Source organism: Polyodon spathula, chromosome 37 (assembly GCF_017654505.1).
Source record: "Polyodon spathula isolate WHYD16114869_AA chromosome 37, ASM1765450v1, whole genome shotgun sequence".
In the NCBI taxonomy this organism is placed as follows: domain Eukaryota; kingdom Metazoa; phylum Chordata; class Actinopteri; order Acipenseriformes; family Polyodontidae; genus Polyodon; species Polyodon spathula.
The window spans coordinates 3,745,187-3,768,914 of NC_054570.1; the positions used below are offsets into that span (position 1 = coordinate 3,745,187).

A 23,728-nucleotide genomic window follows, 5' to 3' on the forward strand; every position below is an offset into this window, starting at 1 on the left:
TTAGGCATGCATAAATGTGCCAGAATGCACCCGTTTTACAACTTTAAACCAGGGAAAACCCTCACCATTGATGTGCGTACGAGCGGTGATATTGATGTGCGTACGGGCGGTAATATTTCAAAATTTAAAAGAGAAATCCCTTGTTTACAATTATTTCTCCGCTTCATTTTCATACCATAAAGCAAGTTACCGTATGCCTTGTGAAACAGATGTATTTGCATTTAACAATCTCTTGTACAAAGGCATCTTTTCTGATTTCTTCAGTTTAAAACACTGCTCTGCATTTGTACAGCACGTCCCTTACTATTATTAGTGTGCAATTATCTTTCCGTAAGGGGAAAACACTTTGGTGTTTATTCATATTAATAATTGACCTTAATGTGTGAAATGCACAGAATTGTAGTCCTGTAATGAAGGGCGCTTTTTGACCAAAGGTTAGAACCTTCGACGGTACTCATTTGCATAATTTACTGGTGATGTCACCATAGTACTAGTTTAGATTGCAAATCCTGTTATTTTAGAGCTAATCCATCTACACTGAATAAAAAAAGCTCACGTAGTAAAAGTTGTATAGAACAGGAATCATGTATTTATCAATAACATTTCAATTTTTTATGCACCTAACAGCTGCTGCTTGCTGTACATACAGATAATGCAATTTTCTGTTTGATTATTGCAGTAAATTATCACGATAATCAAGACTGGCTGAATAAATTACATTTATTGTAGCGTGTCTTGTCATTGCCAGCTTGTTTACAAAATAGCAAATTCAAATCTCAGCTGCTGGACAGTTTCAGCTTCCAAACACAGATCGAATGTTACTGTCATCCCGGCTTTGATCTTCAGATAGAGCTTGTGGGGAATAATGCAATGTCCAGTCATAATGTTCTTAAAACAATTTATATTTACTATGACACTTAATAATAATGCCGCCCCTCTACCAACGATGGTATCAGGGGAGTAGACAGTGGGTTACAGTCCCAAAACAAACAACAAAAATGTGCTCAGTGCCCCTTCCTCCTGGTGGCGCCGTGCGTCGCTGTGAATGGGGGAGTAGTGCTCTGGGCGGCGATGCTGGCTCTGGGGTGACAGCTCCCTCGCGCCGCAGTCCTCTTTCACTAAAAAACAAAACAACAGGGTCTGGATTCAGAAGAGGTTTCAGCGGAAGGGGCCGTACTCGCATAACTGCGTCACCTTTCTGCTACCAAACTCCTCCCTGTGACCTGCCCGCGCCACGGGGTATCCAATCGCTGCAGGATCGCTTCCTCCATGACAGCTGACTTCCGGTGCCCACCGACCTCTATGGGAAAGCATACCACCAACCTCACACAGCGCCCCTTCTGGTCGGGAGGCAGATCTACAGCTCAAATATTCTTCCTCTCGCTGCCACACAGCTCGTGCCAAAAAGTCGGGCTGCAACCTTTACAAAATAATGAAATACTTACACTTTATTTTTTTGCACAGTGCAGGGTACCCCCAAGGTATCTTTGTAACATGTATTACCCTGGTCCCACTCTAGTCCGTTGACAGTCAAAGCAAATTTTCTCCAAAACTAAGCATAGCTCAATGAAATACTTCAGAGTGGTTGAACATCTTTTTGTAAACTGCAGATAGAATGAGGTGTCTGTTTTCTGGCATCTCTCTGAAAGCTGTTTCTCGGACACTGTAGAGGTGCCTGCCCCTGTGCTAACCTTTCAATTCCGCTTTGGAGCAGGGTATAATACCAAAGCATAGTACCCTGCTCCAATGCATGGCAGTGGCATCGTGATAAAGAGGTGCTACGTTTACGATCTGGTAGTGGATTTTAATACCTTTAAGTAACAGGCATTTTACAATGCAATCCGATTTTGCATGCAAGCGATATTTAATGTGTGATTTACAGGAGTGGGCATTGGGACTGAGGATCTGTAGTGCAACACTGTATTATGTGCTGCGATACATACTGGAATTCAATGCTGATATTGATTGTACTGCTACCAAAATGAGAACTGAACAGTTATTAATCAAATTTGTGTGCATATTGCAATTTTGCATATTTCAAAAACACTGAATTAGCTATCTAAAATTCTCTAAACAAAAAAAAAACAGGGTTTTAAATGTATTTTGATATTTTTATTATAAATAGTATCTATTTTCGTTTTATATTGAACTTTTTCTTTTTCTGAACTCCACAAGTAATCTTCAAGTCATGCCACAAATTTTCGATTGGATTTAGGTCGGGGCTCTGACTGGGCCACTCAAGGACATTTACCTTTTTGTTTCTTAGCCAGTGTAGCTTTGGCTGTGTGCTTTGGGTCATTGTCATGCTGAAAGGTGAACTTCCGTCCCAGTTTCAGATTTCTTGCAGCGGGCAGCAGGTTTTCCTCAAGGACTTCTCTGCACTTTGCTCCATTCAGTTTCCCTTCTATCCTGACAAGTGCCCCAGTCCCTGCTGATGAGAAACATCCCCATAACATGATGCTGCCACCACCATGCTTCACAGTAGGGATGGTGTTCTTTGGGTGATGTGCTGCGTTGGGTTTGCGCCAAACATAACGCTTTGTATTTAGGTCAAAAAGTTCCATTTTAGTTTCATCAGACCAGAATTTTTTTTGCCACATGGCTACAGAATCTCCTGAGTGTTTTTTTGCATACTTCAAACGGGATTCAAGGTGGGCTTTCTTGAGTAATGGCTTCCTTCTTAACCCACCCTACCATACGGCCAGATTCGTGGAGTGCTTGGGATATTGTTGTCACATATACACTTTGACCAGTGCTGGCCATAAAAAAAAAGCCTGTTGCTCTTGCAAAGTTGCCATTGGCCTCTTGGTAGCCTCTCTGATCAGTCTCCTTCTTGCTCAGTCATCCAGTTTGGAGGGATGGCCTGATCTAGGCAGGGTCTTGGTGGTGCCATACACCTTCCACTTCTTAGTAATCATCTTGACCATGCTCAAAGGGATATTCAAGGCCTTTGATATTTTTTTATACCCATCCCTTGATCTGTGCCTTTCAACAACTTTGTCCCGGAGTTCTTTGGAAAGCGCCTTGGTGCTCATGGTTGAGTCTTTGCTTTGAAATGCACTACCCAGCAGAGGGAACCTACAGGAACTGCTGAATTTATCCTGAAATCATGTGAATCACTACAATTTAACACAGGTGGCGGTCACTTGGTGTGTGATTTTGAAGGTGATTGGTTACACCTGAGCTAATTTAGGATTGTTTTTACACGCACTGTTTAAAAGATTTGTTTCAGAGTAAAACAGGTTTAAAAGGGATTGAATCGCAAAAGAACACCCAGCACTGCATCTCCAGCCAAGCCCCACCCCTTGTTCGCTGTATCATCTCAATAAGCTCTACAAATGTCTGTGATATTTTTTGAGCTCTGGATGCAGAAGCAGTTGTCTCGTTTGTTTGCGTCCGTGTTATCGCTGTGGTGAAAGGACTATGTATATTGCTCAGATACGCCTCCTTTTTTTAATCAGCTTCATTAGGCTCCTGTCGGTCCCACTTGGCCACTGAAAGGTTTTCTTGGCTTTTTCCGGAGAAAAAAACGACTAGACGTTTTACACATACAATGTAAAACTGCTGAAAAGACTTTAAAGCTGAGGGAACACAAAGCCACTTTTTTCAGGAACAGTGGCTTGAAACCTTTGGTTCCAGGAGACCCAGTTTGAGGCAACTTTACTGGATCAAACCCCAAGTCTCCCCTGATGTGCCAAGCAGTGGCCTGAAACCAAGTTTCAAGCTACAGTGTGGCTTCACTCAGCTTTATATTGTTATGACTGAGCGCTAAATTTACAAGTTACCATAAACCATCAAAAGCAAAGAATACGTCATTGTTGTTGATTGAAAGAGTTCTCTTACCTTTACTTGTAGATAAAGTCTGCCCTTCTCTCTCTCGGCGTTGCGAAATGGTCAATGACTCCATCGTACCAGCAAGGATTCTTTTCCAGCGCCTTCACGATCCCCTTCTCAATAGATAAAACCGCCAGGTTTTTAAAGCGTTCTTGTCCCATTGTGTTCCTGGCATAGCTCTTTAGCCTTTCGAGACAGGAGAAGGTTCTGTCCACACCGCATGATGTTGTGCCAACTGTTGCTGCTAAACACATGAGCTTGTACAGCTGGTGCATGGCGCGGTCGAGGCCGCTGCGCTTGAAGGACTGCAGCAAATCTGAAATGCTGCTGTTGGCACCGTGCAACTCCCTGTCCCAGTAAAAAACTTGCAGCTCTGTTTTCAAACGGTCCATTTCAAAAAATCTTCCGTATCCCTTATTCAGGCACCCCAGTGCTTCATCTGGGAATGCAGACTTCATTGTGGCAAATTTCTCGGGATTCAGCAGCTCAAGAAATCGCGTCTCCTCCAGGCTTGCGTATCGATGATGGATCTGAAGTAGTAAATTGTTCAGAACGGAGTGATACAGCGTGCGGTACTGTTGCTTTACATCTCGGTGCGCCCCCTCCTGTCGGCATCTCTTTCTCAGGTGTCTGTCAGCTGGGTCTTCTGTCAAGCTGGCTGCTGCTTCATAAATTTTATTAAATGCTTCTTCTGACCTTTTCTCCTCGGCGGAATGAAGCAGGGTCTCGATTCTGTTTTTGCAGAAGGTGACGTCCATCGCTTTTTGCTGAATGATATCGAACGCTGCACCCGTGTCAGAGAAAACTTGGTTGAACGTGAAAAGCATGAACACAAAGTCGAAATCTTCGAGCGTGCGAATGAACCCGCTGGCCGCTCCTACGGTGTCATCATCCATTCCCTCAGAGTTGACAACGCGCGAGAACGTCTCAAGCAGTTTGGTGTAGTTATTGGCAACAGTCCCCACAACCCTCGAGGTGAAATCCCAGCGAGTCGCAGTAGAGCTGGTTTCTTCCAACAAATCTACCCTTTTTGAGGATTTTGAAAAGAACGAAGAAAACCCCCCTAGTGTTGCAAAGAACACCCGAGCCTGTGTAATGAATTTTGCCCCTTGGCTTAATACGAGGTTGAGATGATGCGCGCAGCAGTGTGTAAAGACAGCGCTGGGAGCCACTTCTCTTACTTTGGCTTGTAGCCGGTTTAATTCAGATGGCATCACCGTAGCGCCATCGTAAGCCTGTGCGACCAGTTTCTCCTTGAAATCGAACTCGGACATGGCTGTGCTGACAAGCTTGAACACTGACTGTCCATCTCTCACCCCGGTCAAGTCAAACAAACCCAGGAACCGCTCTTGCAGCGTTCCTATTTCATCCACGTACCGCACGATTATAGAAACCTGGGAACGGCAGCCAATGTCGGTCATTTCGTCTACCTGCCACGCAAAAAAAGGTGCCGCATTAATTTCCTTTTTGATCTCCTCCAGCACGGACAACGAGATGGAAGAAATCAGATCGTTCTGGATCGGTTCTGACATTCCAGTGAAGACGGCAGATTGCTCGATGTGAGTGGCGAGCAGTTCGTCGTAGTGCGCAATGACCTCCGTCAGCTCCCCATAGTTCCCCTTGTTTAACGAGTCTGCTGTGCTGTCCTGCCCTCTGAATGCCAATTCCTGGCGACCTAAATAAGTTGTTGCATCGATCAGGCGTTTCAGAATGGCCCTGTTCCTTCTCACGGTTTCATTATGCTTTGCGACTTGAATTCGCGCGCCTTCGTCTACCACGTGCTCAACGCGACTTTGTCCCAGCAGTTTCAATCTCACCTCGGCGCTGACGTGCTCTTTTGATTTGGAGTGTCGTTTCACTGATCGATCCATGTTTTTAAAATCATTATATCCAGATTTTGTCCACGTAACGAAACCATTGAACAGTAAACAGGGCCAACAGTACAGGCAGTTTGTAACAGCACTCCCAGTCAGCCAGTCCACTCTCTCATACCACTGGCACCGAAATGACCGACTCCGTCCAGCATCATCTTGGACAGAGTTTATTTGAGGTCGAGGCCTGCCTTCAGATTTTATGCGAACCTTCTCTGCGTGTTCCAGCGTTCCGAAGGGAGTCTTTAACAACCAATCTACAACGTTCTCCAGTTCCTTTGTCCGGGGGAGCTCCAATTCTGTCTGGGGGAACTCCAATTCTGTCTGGGGGATCTCCAGTTCATTGTGCTCAGCTTTAATCTCAGAGACTGGCTGGCTGCTGTCGCTTTTCGTCTCACAGAGCTCCTGTTTAACGGGGAGGGAAGCCAGTCCAGAGAACTCCACTCTAATGGGGACAAGTACAAGGTCAGGGAACTCCTCTTTAATCAGGAAAGAATCCATCTTCACACTGTCCATGGCAGCACACGGGATTCTGTTTTGTACCTGCAGAAAAAAAGAAAAAAAAGTGTTGATGTATTTTTAAATACAGTGCTATTAAGGCTATTCAAAGGACCAATAAAAATCTGGCCTTAATAGCAGGGGTGGCTGGATTATCGAAGAGAAGTAGAATTTCTTGTAGGAAGTTTACAATACTATAGGATTTCAACTGCTGAAAAAGTTTCCCTTTCTACCTATTAACTTAAGATTTATTAGCCTGTCCTAATATTTGTTTCAGTTTTGTAATAGTTACTTTATTATACATTATGTAAAAGTCTGAATATTGGTGAATCTTGAGATTTACTGGAAAATGTCATCAATTATCAAGTGAAGCGGTAAGTGTTATACTTCCCTACATTACCAGGAAACCCCAAGTATAACCAAGTGCCTTTACCAGTAAGCTTTGGTAAATATCTGAAAAGAAATGTATTTCTTTATAATGCTGGACCTTTACCACCCAAGCCAACATTGCTGTGGGTGCCTGTGACACAGATCGAATGACGCTTGGTGTTAGATCTCCCTCCCGACTTGACAGGGCGCTGTGTATAGGGAACAGAGTACCCTGGACTAAAAGTCATGACTCTCTATTCCCGTGGGTAGGTGGAAGTCGGCCAGCTAGAAAAGGGGCGGAGCTACGGTACCCGAACTCGATGACCTGGACGGGAAACGGCGTGGCATCCGCGGATTGGAGAAGTGGATGCGCTCGTTAACCAAGGGGTCACGTGGGAGGGTGTAAAATAGGGGCGTAGCAAAGTGATCTGTTCCTTTGTAAATGGTTAGATACAATCTAAAAGGAGACCCGAGTATTTAAACGTGTTGTGTTTGTCAGTTGTCTTGCTAAAACTGCCTGTTTGTTTTCTGACCTAAGAAATCAATAATTTCAATAATTTCTCTGTATTTGAATAACTATAATGGCGCAACAGTGGCTGGCGGAGCCTTGATTTTGAGGGGTATGTTTTCTCTGCCGTTTCAAAACGGATCAGGATGGCATTTCATATCAATCAGACAGCTAGCCTGATATAAACATAACGAAAGTATTCATGTTTTTAAAAACTGTTCAAAATGTAATAGCCTAATAATAATAATAATAATAATAATAATAGCTTGTTTTATGTTTGAGAAGTCTATGTATATGTGTATAAGGTATGTAAAATGTGGTCCTACTTAGGAATGTTTGTTATAACAGTAGAGCATGTTTCTTGCAAAAAAACTAACAGTTGCGTCAAAAAAATAAATAACAAACCAAAAACTTCCTTGAAGACATACAGAGAGGACTACAATTTAAATGGAGGGATCTACATCCCATTGCATATTAACATCATGCTTTAAAATCAGCCTTCCAATGAAAACAATTAATGTATATCTTCTGAGAAGGCTTTCCAGCACACCCTGCGCACACAGTACAGTAGGGGGGTTCACTTCACACAACATGCGCTGTCACTGTGGGTTGCTGAGGATTCAAAAGTTCTCTGAAACAGCCTTATCGATCTCCTTTACGAGCTCAGAACAGCCACTGTCGTGAATGGATAAGAAGGATCTATAAAGATTGCTTGGTAGGAAAATGCTTGTGTAAAGTATTACAATGTGTCTCCTTTCAATTATTAACCCCGAAAGGGACATTGTGTCAATTAAAAAGGGAGGCCACTATGTCACCCGCACGAGATATTACAGTAAGTCATGATCACCAGATAGCATTCTCCCATTTCAGTTTATATATCATGTGCCTTCATGGGTTCAGTACATCACTGTGCCACACATACATCACATTTATTTTCCAGCATATCAACCACATATTTTTGTGTACTTCATAAACAAAAACAAAATAAATGGTTATGACAGCTATAAATATTTGGAAAAGTACACAATACAGAAGTGTTTTTTTTTTTTTTTTTTTTTTGTATTCAATATGCGATGTTAATGTACAGTCCATTCACCCAAGTCTCGTTTATCAGTGTAAACCCTGCAGATCGGTGTTATTCCAGCAACTCTAGGCTTCAAATATGCTGGTAATGTCACTAGAGATAAAATAAATGCCGAGTTTGCGTGCAGTTTTTGGACTGTTGCATCAACAATCGTGTTTTGTAAACGAATCTCAATGTCAGGTCCGAAGACAAAATGCCATCTTGCTGATGGGCTGTTTAAGAGAATGTATTCTAAAATACTACACACGTGTTTTACTAAAAGAACACGATCTTCATATTTCATATATTCAGAAGAGATCCCGTCAATGCACGACCATCACAACAAATTGAAACGAGCTAAAAAAAAAAATGGATACACAAAACTGCTGTTAAATGATGTGCCTCCATAAAACGAGGTACAACAAGCGGGTGGCAAACACAGTGAACTACTGTATATGTATATATACAAAACATTAAAACATTCACATCTCGTTTCTTTATTTTCGATTGATTTCCAGAAGCGGATTTCAGTTTATTTGTTAAATTCCAATCGATCTTGCTGATGAACGCCATGCCTTCCGTGCGTCGCAAACAACTAAACTCAAATAAACAAATAAAGAAAATGAACTTACTTTTTTTTTTATTGATTTTTTTTATTGTAATGTTTAACCGCCCACGCCTGCAGAGCGGTGTGCAAGCCCGTTTAAATAAGCATGCAAGTAAACGAAGGGCTTGCCCTCTATGCCTTGCTGAACGGCTCTGCTGGAATAGCGCTCTGGTCACCTGACTGGGTCACATGACAGGGGTTGTTTGTTTTCTGTGAAGGAGGGGGGTCAGGCTTAGATGGCTTTTTAATTTCTGCAGCCCACTGCCTTTCATTTACAGCAGCTCTCCGCTTCAACATCGGGGTTTCGTGCCTTATTGTTTGAACAGTACCATGTTTGCATTTGAATGCAGTTGTCTGCCCTGCTTGACACAGAACACGTTTTAATGTTTTAAAGATGTATTTGAATAATGCATGTCAAGCAGATCTCCTCAGTGTGTGTGTGTGTGTTTTTTTTTTAAGAGTGTTTTTCTATCAGGGTGGTGTTAAAGCGGGTCGAATCCAGTGCTTTGTCAGTGTAGTGTCACTCAAACTCCACTAACCCGATCCAAAACAGACCGAAACGGGCCCGAAGCTGCCCCGAGATCCGGTCATGCACATTTTTATTTGATTTGATTGGATCACTGGACGTCCACTGAGTGATTATGGTTCTGCTTAAAGCTTACTAATTCAATTTTAGAACGTTTCGTGAAATTAAAAAAAAAAGAAAATATATATTTTTTTGACGAAAAAAAATGATCAAAGGCGATTTCACCAACATTTAAATTCTCCCCAAAATTAAAAAATAAAATAAAATAAAAACCTTAACCCGATTTTACCACAGACCGTACGCGCTTTTGAAATGTCATGAAATGATCGCATGTCTGCGATTGCTGTGCGTCTGTACGGCACGAAATCCCATTTCGAAGCAGGGAATGGGCGCCGCCATGTGTCTGTACGTCGCGTCTCCCCACTACAGCCTTGTGGCAGCCAACGAATGAAAGACGGCTTTGCCGGTGCGCTTGCAATCAGATCGGAGCTTGCAGCGGTCTGAAAGCCAGCGAGAGAAAACACAAGGCGGAGCGGTGGTTTGAAGAGTGGGTAAGCTAAGAGTCTGCTTTCCGGGGCAAAACAAATGTTGCAGACTTTTGCATGTTCGGTGCTATCCGTTGCATACCGCAGGCACGAAGAGTGTTCGTGTTGACGCACAGTTCCTCATAGCCGGGTTGTGATCGCTTGGTGGTGATGCAGCTGCATTTTTAAGCTCCAATTTGAGAAGCCCCCCCCCTCCCCGCCGCCACCAAGTGCTGTGTCGATGGCTAATCTCACCGGCGACATGCCTCTGGCATTGCTTCCAGCACAGGTCTCACTGTTTAATATAGGCGGCGACGTGTAAAACCGCTGTGAATGTCTGAAGACTGTTTCAAGGCTTATGCAGTTCATTTCGAGTCGAAACGTGTGTCGTTGATTTTTTTTTTTTGGTATTGTCCTAGATATGTAGTTTATAGTAAGTTGTTTTGGAGTGATGTGTTGAATTCGCTACTAGACCAGACACGTTTACATTATAAAAACAAAACAAACAAACAACAACAACAACAAAAAAAAAAAAACACAAACTAAACGAATTGTTTACTGTAAACATAGGAAGGTAATAAAAAACAAAACTGTGTCATTTGCAGCTGTAATAATACTGCTTTTTGAATATGTAACTTGGTATTTATATAATACTAATAATAATCTTTTTATATAGCCCCTTTCATAGTGGAGCACCATCACAAAGTGCTTTACAAGATATGAGACTAGGGTGTGTGAACCATGCATCAGCTGCAGAGTTGCTTACAACAACGTCTCACCCCAAAGACGCAGCACAAGGAGGTTCAGTGACTTGCTCAGGGTCACACACACTGAGTCAGTGGTTGAGCTGGGATCTGAACCAGGGAATGTCTGGTTAGTAGCCTGTTTCTTTACCCACTGGACCACACAGCTTTTCCCAATAGCTGGTAAAAGCACAGCACATCCATAGCCCAGCTGCAGAGAAAGTGAAACACTAGCATTGTTGCGCTTCCCCTCCACAGGCCCGCATTCTGCTCAGTGGATCAGTTTGTGTACATTCTCCCTCCAAGGAAGTCATTTTTATTTTCAGCTGCAGACCCAGGCTTCCTGTCTCGTGAAAGCTGCTCAACATACATGCATGTCACTCTGTGTGGTCCAGTGGTTAAAGAAACAGGGTTATAACCAAGGAGGACCCTGGTTTAAATCCCAGCTCAGCCACTGACTCTGTGTGTGACCCAGAGCGAGTTGCTGAAACTTGGAATAAGCACAGGAAGCATGTGTTTGTCTTTGAGGTCACCAAGGAAAATATTTACTTCATTTTTATGAACAAAATGTGAAATAAAGAGACCCCAGGGGTTTGCATGATGATTATCGCTGATGTTGAGAACGATGTCAGGTTCTGAACGCTTGTTGTAAAATTGCAGGCGTTTCTCTCTGCTATGTTGAAACCCTTGCAGCCTCTTTTTGATATGCGTGTCTGGATTGTCCTGCTCTCTCAAACCCTCTCTTTGCCCCCGCTCCTCTCTCTAGCGCCCTCTGTTGGAACGGCCATTATGAACAGCATCATCATTCTCGATGATGATGAAGATGAACTGCCCAGCTCCTCCACCAGTCACACGCCCCCTCCCAGAGGTCCCACCAATCACATGCCACAGCGGTCCCACACCCCTCCGTCACCCACCAATCACTCGACAAAGCCAACATCTGATCCTCCTACCTCTTCCAATCACAAGCCTGATCCATGGCCCGCCCCTTCCTTCTCCACGAATCAGAGCTCTTCTGGTCTGCTGGTGAACATGGCCCTGTTTCATGAGGTACGTAGCTTTGTTTACAAGAAGGTGAGGGTTAGTTCACTGCTGTCGAGGATCTCTGAATGTGCAAGACCTGGTGTGGAGAGTAATATCTCTCTGTCTCACTCTCTCTCTCATTTTACCTCCCTCCCCTGTCATTCTCGCCCCCTCTCTCTAATCTTCTCCCGTCTCTCATCCCTAACCCCCTCACCTCCCTGGTGTTATCCCACACCTCTCTCACCGTCTTCTGTCCCTCCCCATCTCTCTCTATCTGTCTCTGAACGTTCAGCACTGCAATTTTGACAATTGCCTTATTTCTCTCTCTCTGTCTCTCGCTCGCTCATGTTTTATTGGCAGTGCTCCAGTATTGCCAAATCATTTAAACACAAATCAACAATAACATAGATATACTGATGAACCACTCCGCCCCACCTGTACAGGATATAACACCCCCCCCTCCGTCTATATTAAACAGGACCCCCCTCTCCCCCCTCTTGTAGTTTAATAGTAGCAGTTAGTGGTGTAACGATAAACTGCAGGGTTCTCCCCAGGAATTCTGTACATGCGGGCGGCAGAACGTTATTGCCAGGAGCGCTTTTAATTTTTTTTTAATGACTCTGGGGAATTTTTGAAAATATTTCTCCCTTAATTCAGTGTATTTGGAGCAGATCAATGGAAAATGCATCTACGTCTTTCTTAATCTGTGCTTCTCTTACACAGCTCTGCAGTGTTGAAGCTGTCTCGCCTGTCTGTCTCTCTTTGTCCGTGTCTCTCAGTTTGTGCAGTACTGCTCCGGCCTCACCTCTGACCACCCAGAGGTGATCTCGTACCTGTGTTCGAAGCAGAGCCAAGCCAGCAAGCAGTACCTGGGCTCTGTGGAGTTCCGCAACGCGCTCGGGCGCTGCCTGACCCACGTGCAGAGACGGCGGGGTAAGGCGTACGTGTTCATCAGCGAGCTGTGCACCGCGCTGCGCGCAAACTCGCACAAGCGCAAGCTGCAGCTGAGCCACGCTGGCACGCACACGCAGCAGCACGGCGTGGAGACATGCGACCCCGCGGGACCGGTGCAGGGGACAGAGGAGCCCGCAGAGCAGCAACAGGAGGAGGAGGAGGAGAGAGGCAAAACTGCCAAGGCATCCAAGAGACAGGTGAGGTCTGTTTTTTTTTTTTTTAAACTATATATGCTCTCTCTCTCTCACTCTCTCTGCCTTTGTCTTTCTCCTCTGAATTAAATTCAGTAAGCTTTGTTGGCATGACAAGAATGAACAAGTTTGCAAAACAGTAAACATTACTAAAACATTTCTCTCACTTCTTTCACCCTCCATTTCTTCCTCTCTTCTTCCTTCCCTCTTCCCTTTCCTCTTTTGCCCTTCCTCTCCTTCCCTCTCACCCTCCCTTTCTCCCTCTCCTTGCCTCTCACCCTCACTTTCTCCCTCTTCTCCCTTCCTCTCCTTCCTTCTCACCTTCCCCTTCTCCCTCTCTCCTCCCTTCCTCTTCTTCTCTCTCTCCCTTTCCTTCCCTCTCACCCTCCCTTTCTCCCTCTCTCCACCCTTCCTCTCCTTCCCTCTCACCGTCCCTTTCCCCTTACTCTGTTTCCATCCTTCATCGTTCCCTCTCCCTCACTCTCAGTTGCATCCCTGTGATGGGATTGTGGTGTGACGAGTTCACTGTGTGTCCCTCAGGCTGTGACAAGTCTTTACTGGCCAGCTAGTATGGGTGTGTGTGTGTCCTCCCCCAGCAGGACTGACAGTCGGGCATGTTTGGGGAATTCTGGGACAGAATTTTGCTGTATTTACTGCAGTGTAATAGAAAGTGCATCTCTGTATCGACTTCTCCCAGTTCACAGTGACCACATAGCCTCTGGGCAGCCAGGACTGTCTGTGTCGTCCTGTTTCGATGGCCAGGTGGTGGTCACTGAGTCTGTACTTGGTCAGGATCTGCCTCTGCTTTGTGTCTCTCACCCTGACCAGGTATTCTGCCGGGGTGTATTTCTGTTTAGAGCCGATAGCACTTCAGTTTGTTTTTGTGTTTTGAAGTGGTATTTGTTTCCGTGAGGTCTGGCTTTCTTCTGAAATATCATAATTTTGATCTTATCCATGTTTACTGTCATGTTTACTTATCCTCTCACTGTCTCGCTCTCCTCTCACTGTCTCACTCTCTCACTCTCTTCTCACTGTCTTACTCTCCTCTCACTCTCACTCTGTCCTCTCACTGTCTCTCTCCTCTGTCTCACTCTGTCCTCTCTGTCTCTCTCCTCTCCTCTCACAGCCTCTCTCCCTCCTGTCAGTCTCTGTCTCTCTCTCCTCTCACAGCCCCTCTCTCTCCCTCCTGTCAGTCTCTGTCTCTCTCTCCTCTCACAGCCCCTCTATCTCCCTCCCGTCAGTCTCTGTCTCTCTCTCCTCTCACAGCCCCTCTCTCTCCCTCCTGTCAGTCTCTGTCAGTCTCATAAGAACATAAGAACATAAGAAAGTTTACAAACGAGAGGAGGCCATTCGGCCCATCTTGCTCGTTTGGTTGTTAGTAGCTTATTGATCCCAAAATCTCATCAAGCAGCTTCTTGAAGGATCCCAGGGTGTCAGCTTCAACAACATTACTGGGGAGTTGATTCCAGACCCTCACAATTCTCTGTGTAAAAAAGTGTCTCCTATTTTCTGTTCTGAATGCCCCTTTTTCTAAACTCCATTTGTGACCCCTGGTCCTTGTTTCTTTTTTCAGGCTGAAAAAGTCCCTTGCGTCGACACTGTCAATACCTTTTAGAATTTTGAATGCTTGAATTAGGTCGCCACGTAGTCTTCTTTGTTCAAGACTGAACAGATTCAATTCTTTTAGCCTGTCTGCATATGACATGCCTTTTAAGCCCGGAATAATTCTGGTCGCTCTTCTTTGCACTCTTTCTAGAGCAGCAATATCTTTTTTATAGCGAGGTGACCAGAACTGAACACAATTCCAATTAAGGTCGAGGAAAGAGAGGAGTCGCAGACCTAGAGTAGTCTCATCAGAAGTTGTCCGAGAACAGGCTCCGTCCAGGTGTCTCTGTGTCGGGAGAGCGGAGAGAGAGCGGAGGAGTCTGTCTCAGATCCGGTACCTGGAGAGCCTGTTGAAGGTGTACTCTGATGAGATCCAGAAGCTGCAGGAGAAGGAGCTGGAATTGGAGGATCTGCAGGACGAGGACTCCAGCTACATCCAGGAGCACAGGCTTAAGCGCAAGGTGATCGCCGGGGGGGAGACCGGGAACACTGGCATTAGCATTGCAGATCCATTCTCTCACATCCATTAGCGTTATTAACATGGCCGTCCTTTTAAAGCAGTGCTGACCAAGGCTACTTTAAAGGGCAGTCATGTGAGTGTTTCAGCATTTGTAAAGATTGAACAGGGTGTTGATTAGTGGTTCTTCATTAGAATCTCTAAGCTGAAGGGCTGCGCAGTGTGTTGATTATTGCTTATCTGTTGTATTGATTGACTATTGGTTATTGGTTGGTTTCAGATGATGAAGATCTATGAGAAGCTGTGTGAGCTGAAGGGCTGCTCTGCTCAGACGGGCCGGGTGATTGAGCAGAGAATCCAGTACAGTGGAACACGCTACCCAGAGATCAACAAGAGGGTGAGACACAGAGAAACACACGCACACACACACACACCCCGCTACCCAGAGATCAACAAGAGGGTGAGACACAGAGAAACACACACACACACACACACACACACACCCCGCTACCCAGAGATCAACAAGAGGGTGAGACACAGAGAAACACACACACACACACACACCCCGCTACCCAGAGATCAACAAGAGGGTGAGACACAGAGAAACACACACGCACACACACACACCCCGCTACCCAGAGATCAACAAGAGGGTGAGACACACACACACACACACACACACCGCTACCCAGATATCAACAAGAGCTGGCAGTCAAATTTACTGTCGACAAAAGCAATGTAAATGAGTACGAATGTTGAATTCATTTTGGTATGTTTGTTACTGTGTGTGTGACTGAGGGTTTGTGTATATCTGAGTATATAGTTTGGTTTGAGGTTTAGAGGTAACTCACTTTTTTTATATTTGTGTCTGCGCTAGAATTTGTCAGAAACTTACGTGGCTCTCTGGAAATCTCCAAGTGTTTTTCTAACCAACAGAACGAATGTAGTGGGGGGGGGGGGGGGGGGGGGGGTAAATCTTGTCCCTCAGACACATCTTAATGTCCTGGGCGTCGGGTGATGTTAACTGCACACCCTTGAATATATTTGTATTATGTTGTGTCATGTTTTTGTGTTGTGTTTTACAGCTGATTTGCTGTGTTTCGGGATCCTGTTTGTTTCGGGGTCCTGTTTGATTTGCTGTGTTTCGGGGTCCTGTTTGATTTGCTGTGTTTCGGGGTCCTGTTTGATTTGCTGTGTTTCGGGGTCCTGTTTGATTTGCTGTGTTTCGGGGTCCTGTTTGATTTGCTGTGTTTCGGGGTCCTGTTTGATTTGCTGTGTTTCGGGGTCCTGTTTGATTTGCTGTGTTTCGGGGTCCTGTTTGATTTGCTGTGTTTCGGGGTCCTGTTTGATTTGCTGTGTTTCGGGGTCCTGTTTGATTTGCTGTGTTTCGGGGTCCTGTTTGATTTGCTGTGTTTCGGGGTCCTGTTTGATTTGCTGTGTTTCGGGATCCTGTTTGATTTGCTGTGTTTCGGGGTCCTGTTTGATTTGCTGTGTTTCGGGGTCCTGTTTGATTTGCTGTGTTTCGGGGTCCTGTTTGATTTGCTGTGTTTCGGGGTCCTGTTTGATTTGCTGTGTTTCGGGGTCCTGTTTGATTTGCTGTGTTTCGGGGTCCTGTTTGATTTGCTGTGTTTCGGGGTCCTGTTTGATTTGCTGTGTTTCGGGGTCCTGTTTGATTTGCTGTGTTTCGGGTTCCTGTTTGATTTGCTGTGTTTCGGGGTCCTGTTTGATTTGCTGTGTTTCGGGGTCCTGTTTGATTTGCTGTGTTTCGGGGTCCTGTTTGATTTGCTGTGTTTCGGGGTCCTGTTTGATTTGCTGTGTTTCGGGGTCCTGTTTGATTTGCTGTGTTTCGGGGTCCTGTTTGATTTGCTGTGTTTCGGGGTCCTGTTTGATTTGCTGTGTTTCGGGGTCCTGTTTGATTTGCTGTGTTTCGGGGTCCTGTTTGATTTGCTGTGTTTCGGGGTCCTGTTTGATTTGCTGTGTTTCGGGGTCCTGTTTGATTTGCTGTGTTTCGGGGTCCTGTTTGATTTGCTGTGTTTCGGGGTCCTGTTTGATTTGCTGTGTTTCGGGGTCCTGTTTGATTTGCTGTGTTTCGGGGTCCTGTTTGATTTGCTGTGTTTCGGGGTCCTGTTTGATTTGCTGTGTTTCGGGGTCCTGTTTGATTTGCTGTGTTTCGGGGTCCTGTTTGATTTGCTGTGTTTCGGGGTCCTGTTTGATTTGCTGTGTTTCGGGGTCCTGTTTGATTTGCTGTGTTTCGGGGTCCTGTTTGATTTGCTGTGTTTCGGGGTCCTGTTTGATTTGCTGTGTTTCGGGGTCCTGTTTGATTTGCTGTGTTTCGGGGTCCTGTTTGATTTGCTGTGTTTCGGGGTCCTGTTTGATTTGCTGTGTTTCGGGGTCCTGTTTGATTTGCTGTGTTTCGGGGTCCTGTTTGATTTGCTGTGTTTCGGGGTCCTGTTTGATTTGCTGTGTTTCGGGGTCCTGTTTGATTTGCTGTGTTTCGGGGTCCTGTTTGATTTGCTGTGTTTCGGGGTCCTGTTTGATTTGCTGTGTTTCGGGGTCCTGTTTGATTTGCTGTGTTTCGGGGTCCTGTTTGATTTGCTGTGTTTCGGGGTCCTGTTTGATTTGCTGTGTTTCGGGGTCCTGTTTGATTTGCTGTGTTTCGGGGTCCTGTTTGATTTGCTGTGTTTCGGGGTCCTGTTTGATTTGCTGTGTTTCGGGGTCCTGTTTGATTTGCTGTGTTTCGGGGTCCTGTTTGATTTGCTGTGTTTCGGGGTCCTGTTTGATTTGCTGTGTTTCGGGGTCCTGTTTGATTTGCTGTGTTTCGGGATCCTGTTTGATTTGCTGTGTTTCGGGGTCCTGTTTGATTTGCTGTGTTTCGGGGTCCTGTTTGATTTGCTGTGTTTCGGGGTCCTGTTTGATTTGCTGTGTTTCGGGGTCCTGTTTGATTTGCTGTGTTTCGGGGTCCTGTTTGATTTGCTGTGTTTCGGGGTCCTGTTTGATTTGCTGTGTTTCGGGGTCCTGTTTGATTTGCTGTGTTTCGGGATCCTGTTTGATTTGCTGTGTTTCGGGTGTCAGGTGGAGCGCTTCATCAATAACCCGTCGCAGAGCGGTGCGTTCCCGGACTACTCGGATATCCTGCACGTGATGACGAGAGCCAGTGAGAAGCATCAGCTGGGGCTCGGCAGGAAGCAGCTGCAGAGTCTGGCCCAGGACGCCTTCCGGGACGTGGGGAACAGACTGCAGGAGCGCCGGCACCTTGACCTGGTCTACAACTTCGGGAGCCACCTGACCGACCAGTACAGCGCCCGTGAGTACAGAGAGGAGACACACACACACACTGAGCCACCTCACTGACGAGTACAGAGAGGAGACACACACACACACTGAGCCACCTCACTGACGAGTACAGAGAGGAGACACACACACACACTGAGGCACCTCACCAGTCTCGCCTATAAGAGGCACCTTGACATAGGAGAGAGGTGCACCTGAGATAGGAGAGTACAGAGAGAGGGGCGAGGAGAATAGAGAGGAGAGACGCACTGATATGAGAGTACAGTGAGGCGAGACACACTCACTGAGGTTGTGATTACAGCAAAGCTCAGCTCATTGAGTGTGTTATGCATAATGCACGTGATGGGCCTGATGGGCTACTTGAATCAAGATACAATATAATATATTTCGGTGACCTCCCTCTCTCCCTTTCTTTGTGTGATCCAATCAGGGGCAGACCCCGCCCTCTCAGACCCCTCCCTCTCAAAGAAGCTGCACTCCAATAGGGCGCTGGCACTGTCCAGCATAGACCAGGTCATCACGAAATACGCGGCCTTTCAGGATGAGATGGAGGAGCAGGAGAGGAACAGGAGGATCGAGAGAGAGAAAGAGAAGAAGGAGAAGGAGGGAGAGGGGACCAGCGGAGCACAGGTAAAGCGGAGACACACACATATATACACACTCTGACAGGTATATATGCACACAGACAGGGGCACGCATTACTTAACTGCTTGTCTAGGTGTGTTGATACTTGGTCGGGGCATTCTTTAACCAGGTTAAAGAGACTCTTGGGGGGGTAGTCGGCCCCCTGGATTGTAGCTGGGCAGACCCTCAGTGGCTCTGAGTGATCAGCATTTTCAGTGATAGTGGTTGGTGAGTGTGACTGACCTGCCAGTAAATATAAATACCAGGATATTAGCGGAGCTACAGTTACATAGACTGAAGCTCTCCTGAGTGTTTTATGGCTTGTATCTGACTGCTGGTTAGAGCAATAGTTGACCTTTATAATGGACAGAAGGGCCAACCTAGTTGCAACTTTTAAACGAGCACACTGTGTGTTTGATGTCTGGCGCTCCATTCGTAACACTGTGCTGTTAGAGCACTATGCTCTAAAACTGCAGTAAACTATAATAAACGCTTAAAGTTTTAAGACCGGTCGCCAGCGCGGTGCAAACCCTAAAACTTAGGTCTCTGAAAGAGAGGTCTCCCTGAATGAAAGACAAGGGCGATATTATCGACTGAAGGGGGGGAGGGGTTTATTTTCTGTTTTTATTTTCACTGCAGGACAAAACACTGTCGATGAATAGAGAGGAGGAGGAGGAGGAGGATGAAGAGGAGGAGGAGGAGGAGGAAGAGTTCTCTTCAGACCCTGATATTGAGGAGGAGCTGGAGAGGGCAGCGGAGGGAGAAGGTGAGTTTTTTAAACTTTCTCAGGAGCGGGAACAGAAAACCAGCATTGCGGCAGGAGGAGGGAGAGTGGTCTGGATACACCGCGATCCTCGGACGAGAAATCCTCTTTCTGCGACGTTTAGAAGAAAAACAAAACTCTCTCCTGGCACACGCTCCTGAGTAAAAGTTTTAAAAAAGTAATTCCCCGGTTGATTTATCTATAAGAAAATCAAAGTAATGTGTTGAATTAAGAAATACTGAAAAAAAAGCAATTCAGACACAGACATCACTGATGTTATGCACGTCATAAAACAAGTCCATCGTTCGTTTTGAGTGTGTAAAGAGCTGTCCCTTAAAATACGACAATTGTTTTATTTTGTTTTGGCAAAGTTCAAATTTGAAAAGTTGCTCCTTTCCTTTTCTTTACAGCAGTGTACTTTGCTTTGTTGAGGGGCTTGTGAAGCACAGAGGGTGCTGGTTTCTGAGCTTCTTCCTGGTTTGTTTATTTATTGTATTTATTTTTCACCCCTCAGATGAAGAGAAGGCCGAGGGGGGTGCCCAGGACCGGCTCATGGCCAAAGAGAGCGGGATTTCCTGTTCCGAGGAGGAAGCAGAGAGCAACAGGGAGGAAGTGGCAGAGGACAGCCAATTGGAGAAGAGCCAGCACGAGGACAGGAAGTCAGAGACACAGGAAACTACAAGTGGCACGCAAACCCGAATGGGGGAGGCAGCTGCTACGGGAAGCCCCTCCCCTCCTGCCAGCCCCAGCCAATCAGGCACTCGGGAGGTCAGCCAGGAAGTGGGTGACTCCCCTAGTGATGACATCATGGAGGTGGAGCAGAAAACTGCCAATCGGAACTCTCCTCTGTCTCTCTGCTTGGTCATTGAGTCCTCGCCCCTGTCTTCCTCAGGATCAGCCATTCAGAGCACAGGGCTGTCTCCCAAAGCCAATGAGATGTCACTGTGTGGGTCGCTGCTGTCCTGTCTCTCCTCCATAGCAGACTCTCCCCTCCTCCCCAGAGTTTTAATCTCTAGTAACCTTGACAACTCACCCCGGTCCCCCTCCCCTCCCCTCTCGGACATTCTCGACTCTCCCCTACTTGTCTGCTCCCAGGCGTCCAATCACAGCTCATCGGGAGAGGGACACAGAGATACCACAGCCAATCACAGCTCCAGCAGGAGTGTGAAGAGGAAGCAAGGCTCCTCGCCGCCCAATAAGAAACAAGAGATGAATGGGCGATCAGAGGTCGCCAACAAGGCGTCAGTGGACAGGTGAGCGGTCAGGCAGCGATGCTGGAGAGCGTTCATTGATCCCCGAGTGTTATACTGGTTACACTGGCAAACTCCTCACGAGGTTAGTTCAGTGCTGAGTTGAGAATCGTACAGTGTTTTTCTCTCTCCCCATTTCCCCCTACTTCCATCTCTTCCTCATCTCTCTCTCTCCCCCCTCTTCCCCCCTTTCTTCCGCCATCTATTCCCCTCTCTTCATCCTCTCTCTCATCCCCTCTCCCTGCAGTGTTGATGAGGAGATCTCTCTTGATAGGGAAGTGTATTCCAGCAGTCCCCCCGACTCTCGCGGTACAGTCTTCCCAGTAGCTGACTCCACCAGAGCAGACTCTCCGCTGTCGCAACTGGTCAGCAGCTCACAGCCCAGTTCCAGCAAGTGTAATCCCAATAAGAGGAAGAAGGTACGTCGCTCTGCCTGCCTCCTCTCTCTCGCTCTCTCTCTCTCAGGCTGCCTGTCTGTCAGTGGCGATTCACACAGCTCGGATAGTGCCAGCAAATATAGGGTTAGCCTCCATCTAGAGAACAGCTTGTCCGATTGTGATTAAATTTGTTAAGGAACTTACTTGGCTCACATGTTATTGAGAATATCAGAATCTGGAATCTGAGGGTACTACAGCGTTAATTATTCTTAAAAACAAACTCAGTTTTTGTGAATCAAGACCATGGAAGCTGTTTTTCTGGTCACACCTGTCGTGCTTCCATGTTTCCTGGAGAGCCGATAGTTATGAAACTTGCTCAAGACCTTCTTTAGCACAAGTCATTGAGTGCGTCACAATCTGAGGGGAGAGATACAGAATCGGTCTAACATAAATACGTACGTCTGTCAGCACACACATACAAGGTTATACAGGGATGGAAATAAGACTTCTATTGCAGAGCAGTTTCACCCATTCTAAGTTTTAGAACTGTGTCTTATGAAGCTCACATCACAATACAATACAATTCACGTTTCTATACACCTTTCCTCACAAGGATCCATAGGCGCTTCACAAAAAAAAAAAAAAATGAAGCCATTAAACAGATACAAAATGTATTGCGTTTTATTAGTTTAAAAATTGTTTTAGAAAACAATTAAAAATAGCCTAATAATGACAAAATACATTAATTTAAAAAGGACAAAAAGAAAATGCAGTTTTTATTGGAAAACTAAGATAAAGCTGTTTTGTAAGGATACGAGTCCCAGCTTCCCTGAGAGAAGGCAGAACATCCCAGAGATTAGGACCCTTCCTCCCCATCCCAGAAATCTCTGCTGCTCCATTGTCAGGATGAATATTGAGGTTTGAAACGCGCTTCTTTCATTCCTCCAGGTCACCGTGGCTACACAGTGCAACCCAGAGGAAGTGATTGTCCTGTCCGACTCCGACTGACCTCCGGATGACTCCCAGGTTACCCCCCCCCTGAAAAACTCCGCCCACCCAAACAATAGGAAGGCTGAGTGACAAGATCCTGAAGCCTGTGGATGGGGCTGTCCAATGTTCAGTGATCCATACAGAGAACTAAGATTTACAAACACTGCTCTAGTCTAACTAGCAGCTGGACTAGAACACAGGCTTTGAGAAACACAGATTTTTTTTGTAGTGGACTGGGGTTTAGTATTTATCAAACACACTGCCTGATATTTTTGTAAATATAAGTTTAAAAAGGTGGGAGATTTAAATACATTTAAGATTAATGGAAACGCCAAGTTTCTTTTGGTGGGATATTTCTGTTTTGTGAGCTACTTGTAATACAAATGGAATTCATGTTTGTTATAAAGGTAGCTGCTTTTTCTGTAAAGCACAATATCTAGCATTTTTATTAAAAAAAAAAAAAAAAAAAAGTTTAGTATTGTGCCAAAAATGCATTATTAAAAGATCAACGGCTTCAAAAGTCATTCAGTTTAACTGATGTGGGCGTCACTGTGTTTGAACTGCAGGGTGTCACAAAAAATCAGGCAGTGCAGGCAGCATCAGATTCATACAGCAAGCACTGAGAGATCCAGCATGCATCACACAGCAAGCATTGAGAGATCCAGCATGCATCACACAGCAAGCATTGAGAGATCCAGCATGTATCACACATTCATACAGCAAGCATTGAGAGATCCAGCATCCACAATGTCAGTTTCTTAATTAGATTATATTATCTGACGATGAAGAAACGAGCTCAAAGCTGTTTTTTCTAGCGCATACATTCCTTGAAAAAGTGATCACCGCTGTGTAAAAGATGTAGTCACTATGCACCATTTGTTTCATAAAGACATTCTGTCTGGAGACACACCTCTTGTCAAATTTAGCAAATAACAAGGCAGAATTAGCAAAGAAAAAAGCAATGTGTTTACATTAAAGGGTGCTATTTAAATTACAGTCAGGTGATAAAAAGCACTGAACTGTGTAGAAGAACAAGTCGGTCAGCAGAACGCCTTTTTATCAAAGTGTTTCATATTTTATCCTGGTTATTTTAATCCTAATAAAACACTAAACTGAATTTGTGGAGTACATAGAATTACTGTCACGTGACATTGCTGGACTGTTATTGAACTGTCTCATGTATTTTTATTGCCAGCAATAAGATAAACATGTCTTTTCAAAACACCTTTATCTGTAGAATAAACTACATTGTTAGCGGAAGACTGTAAATATGATTCTCACAGCTGTGCTGGACATTTGGTTTTCTGGACTGTTGTAATGTAATTCTTAGGTTTTCCTGCTTATTTTAATGCCAGCAATGAGCCAAGTGATGTCTATAAACATCATGACAGGTTTGAATTGCCTTCAGGTGCTTTACTTACTATAACAGCAACAAGAGTAAAAAAAAAAAACCCCAAAACCTCTTGGCTTTAGTATTTATTAATTTACTTATTTTAACTATCAGCATTGTATTTATGTTCAAATGCCATGTTGAATTATTAATAAAGTGAGGGGGATGGAATTTGCTATTCTCAAGAATGGAGAATCAGTAGCTCTGAAGATGGTTGCAATTGAAGGCAGAGCAGACATCAGTGTTTTATACAGTAGAATAAAGCAATTG

General features: G+C 45.1%; 3 protein-coding genes across 3 annotated transcripts in view; 2 read left to right on the forward strand and 1 right to left on the reverse strand.

Annotated features, from left to right (window-relative positions):
• LOC121304304 (zinc finger protein OZF-like) overlaps nt 1-23,728 on the forward strand; it is a 727,904-nt gene that overhangs the window by 22,973 nt on the left and 681,203 nt on the right. The window lies entirely within an intron of this gene.
• LOC121304293 (zinc finger MYM-type protein 1-like) lies at nt 885-8,899 on the reverse strand. The gene is made up of 3 exons (XM_041235343.1): nt 8,776-8,899; nt 3,844-6,248; nt 885-1,118 (listed from the first exon to the last, which is right to left on the reverse strand). The coding sequence occupies exon 2, from the start codon at nt 6,219-6,221 to the stop codon at nt 3,846-3,848; it is 2,376 nt and encodes a 791-aa protein (XP_041091277.1). The 5' UTR covers nt 6,222-6,248; nt 8,776-8,899; the 3' UTR covers nt 885-1,118; nt 3,844-3,845.
• On the forward strand, nt 9,682-23,388 carry LOC121304133 (death domain-associated protein 6-like). The gene is made up of 12 exons (XM_041235098.1): nt 9,682-9,827; nt 11,310-11,593; nt 12,346-12,717; nt 14,646-14,777; nt 15,054-15,170; nt 17,846-18,077; nt 18,495-18,694; nt 18,819-18,877; nt 19,288-19,454; nt 19,966-20,704; nt 20,949-21,120; nt 22,027-23,388. Exons 2-12 carry the CDS (start codon nt 11,333-11,335, stop codon nt 22,084-22,086), a joined length of 2,511 nt encoding a protein of 836 aa, XP_041091032.1. The 5' UTR covers nt 9,682-9,827; nt 11,310-11,332; the 3' UTR covers nt 22,087-23,388.